Source organism: Pteropus vampyrus, unplaced genomic scaffold (assembly GCF_000151845.1).
Source record: "Pteropus vampyrus isolate Shadow unplaced genomic scaffold, Pvam_2.0 Scaffold40, whole genome shotgun sequence".
NCBI lineage: Eukaryota > Metazoa > Chordata > Mammalia > Chiroptera > Pteropodidae > Pteropus > Pteropus vampyrus.
In genome coordinates, this window is record NW_011888821.1 from 7,431,180 (window position 1) to 7,434,211 (window position 3,032).

The following is a 3,032-nucleotide window of genomic DNA, read 5'->3' on the forward strand; positions in this document are numbered from 1 at the left end:
ATCTAGCTCCTGACTGCTAACTGAGCCCGCTCTGTCCCCGGGCCCTGCCTCACACTGGCACACATCAACACGAAGCCGCCCACCTAGCGCTCTCTTGCCAGGATCTTTCATTTCCCGTTTCTCACCTCCACGCTTTTGCCTTACTGGCCCCTCCGCCTAGGATGCCCTCCCCACCCCGCTCTCCACGTGACCAAGTTGATGCTTTCACAAAGTTCCCATTCTCTGAACCCCGAGGCTGCCTGGTGTTCCCATGATTTACTACATGGCACCACCATTATGAGCTTGTGCGTCTGCCTCTCCCACTGGGCCTCCCATGGCCTCAGCACTACTGGCGTGGGTGGGGCCGTTTTCTGCTGGTGGGGGGGCCGTCCTGTGCACTGTGGGGTGTTTAGCAGCCTTCTGGCCTCTAGGCACTGCAGGCCGGTAATAGTCCCCTCCCAGTTATGACGACGACCAAAAATGTCTCCAGAGATGGCCAAATGTCCTCTGGGTGGGGGGCACAAGTGTCCCTAGCTGAGCACCCCTGCACTAAGAGTATAAGAAATCAGCAGGAAAGGACTCTAATTTATCCAGCACTGTGACCCTAGCACCTGGCACAGGAAGGAACTCAGTAAATATTAATTGGAATAAGGAACAACCGAGTGGTAGGATACATGTTCACCATCTCCAGGGCTGCAAATCTCTGGACATGTCCCCCCTCAGGCCTGCCCCCCACTCCCCTGCCCCCAGGATAAGGGACGGGTGCCAGATTCAGACAAGCTTCCACCCATATCAGACGGAGCCCTCAGGGTGCGGGGTCAGGCTCACTTCTTGCCCCTCTACCTGCGTCCGCCCTCCCCTTCCCCAGGGGAACGGTCTGCATGCCCGAGGGCCCGGCGGGAGGCCTCACCCGCTTCTCGTGGTTGGGGATGATGCAGCGCACGAAGTTGGGCGTGGTGTTGCGCAGCGTGGTCATCAGCTTCCCCAGCTGCTCCTTGTACAGCTGCCCCACCGTGCGGAACATGCCTTTCTTGGTCTTGGAGGCGCTGGGCAGCGAGCTCTCCGTCATCTTGGCCATCTGGTCCAGCCCCACGATGCGGTCCACTGTGGGACACATTGAGGGTGGTGTCAGTCTCTGGCCCACCAAGGGGCCCTCCACACCAATAGGCCAGAGGGCCAGGCCCCGAGGTCCCGCGTCCCCCGGCCTTTCCTCTGGCGCCAGTGCCTGCCCTCTAGCTGTAGGTGAGGGGAGGTGTTGGGGGGCTGCTTTCCATGTATTATCTACTTGGGAAATCCTGAGAGGTCCTGAGTGACGGAAAGGACGAGTTCTCTCTGACATTGTCACAGAGTTCCAGGAATAAGTCCTGCTCGGCACGGCCTTGGCCTGGCGCTGCTGTGTGCCTCAGCTTCTCCTTCTACAGAATGGAGGCGATAACAGCACCTACCTCCTCGGGCAGGAATAAACAAATAAGGCACGTAAAGCGCTTACCTCCTTGCCCGCCTGCAATCGTTCATGTACCAACTACGTATTGAGAGGCTACTAGGTGCCAGGCCTTGGGGATACAGATGTGAACAAACCACAGACCCCGTGTCTCCCCTCCATGGCTCATATTTTATAGCTATTCTAATGGAAGAAGACAATGATCACATAATAAATATACAATGTTTTGAGTGGTGAGATGCGCTTAAAAAGATAAAGCAAGGCAAAGAGGAAGAGAGGATGGAGTGCTCTGTTAGATGTGGTGATGGGGGTGTCTCTCTGATAAATTAATATCTGAGCAGAGACCAGAAAGCAGTGAGTTAATGATCAGGTAGCTGTCCAGAGAAAGAATATTTGGGAGCAGAAGGTGTGGCAAACACTCCAAGGCAGGAAACTGGCACATTAAGGAGTGTTCAACAAAGAGCAGGTGGTGGCGGTATTATTATTACATTATCATCATCATCATCATCATCATCATCATCATCATCATCATCATCTCCATCACCACCATCACCACCAACATTCGAGAATGAGAGATTCCCACCAGCCCAGCGGGCGCTACACATACCAAGTCCAACCCACTGGCATTACTATAAATTTCCCTCAAAGCACTGCTTCTGCTGCATCCCACAAATTTTGGTAAGTTGTGTTTTCATTTTCATTTAGTTCAACACTTAATTTTGCTTGAGAAAATTTACACATAAACACTTCTAAATAACACACTGGTCAAAGAGAAAATTTCTTTGTGTTCAGTTAGGCTCTCTTTGCCTGTCTGTGTCTCCTACAAGACTGTGGGCTCCTTGAGGGAAGAGCCGTTCTGGGTTAGTTATGAGTCTCGGTGTGAGAGAAACCCAGGATAAGATACTGTTACTCCATCCCAGGGCCTGGTACATGGTGGTGCTCAATGCTGGCACAGCTGAACCCATGACTAAAACAAAGGTGGCCAGTCCTGTAAACCCCAGGCCCACAGGCTCTGTGCCAAGGACAAAATCTGCTGTGGGCGCTGAGGTCCAGGAACAAAAGCAGCAAACCCCGCCCCCCACATCATCACAGTGGCCGGGTGAGCAGGTGCCACGCACTTCACGTGGATTATCTATGCCCTGTTTCTCAGAGGGAACCTGCGGCATCAGCATCTCCTGGAAGCTTGTTAGAAATGCAGATTCTCAGGCTTCTCCTAGACTTGCTGATTCAGAACCTCTAGGGATGGGGCCCAGTTTTAACGAGCCCCCGGGTAGTCCTGACACGTGCTCACGCTTGAGCTCCACTGGTCTACTTTTATCCTCATGATAATCCCAGGAAAGGTGGCGACTATTATTATTTTCCTGGTTTTACTAACGAGGACACCGAAGCTTAACAGTCAGGGGACTAGTCCAAGATCGCGCAGCTAAGGCATGGCAGAGACGAGACAAGCTCGGCCTTTCTGACTGTCGGTGGGGGCACTCCAGCTCACCCTGCCTCGAACACCACTTCCTCCATCGCTGCCCTGATCTCAGGACCTTCTCTCTGGAGTCCAGGTACAAGACTGAGGGGCTCGGGGGTCACCACTCAGGAAGTGGCTGAATGTGTCAACAAG

The 3,032-nt window shown here is 53.4% G+C and overlaps 1 protein-coding gene across 1 annotated transcript in view; it reads right to left on the minus strand.

The window, feature by feature from the left end:
* The window catches only part of LOC105290973 (myosin-11-like), a 116,507-nt gene that overhangs the window by 12,897 nt on the left and 100,578 nt on the right, over window positions 1–3,032 (minus strand). The window contains exon 15 of the mRNA XM_023529667.1: window positions 794–1,372. Coding sequence (XP_023385435.1) covers window positions 794–1,372 — 579 coding nt within the window. The remainder of the gene's footprint in view (window positions 1–793; window positions 1,373–3,032) is intronic.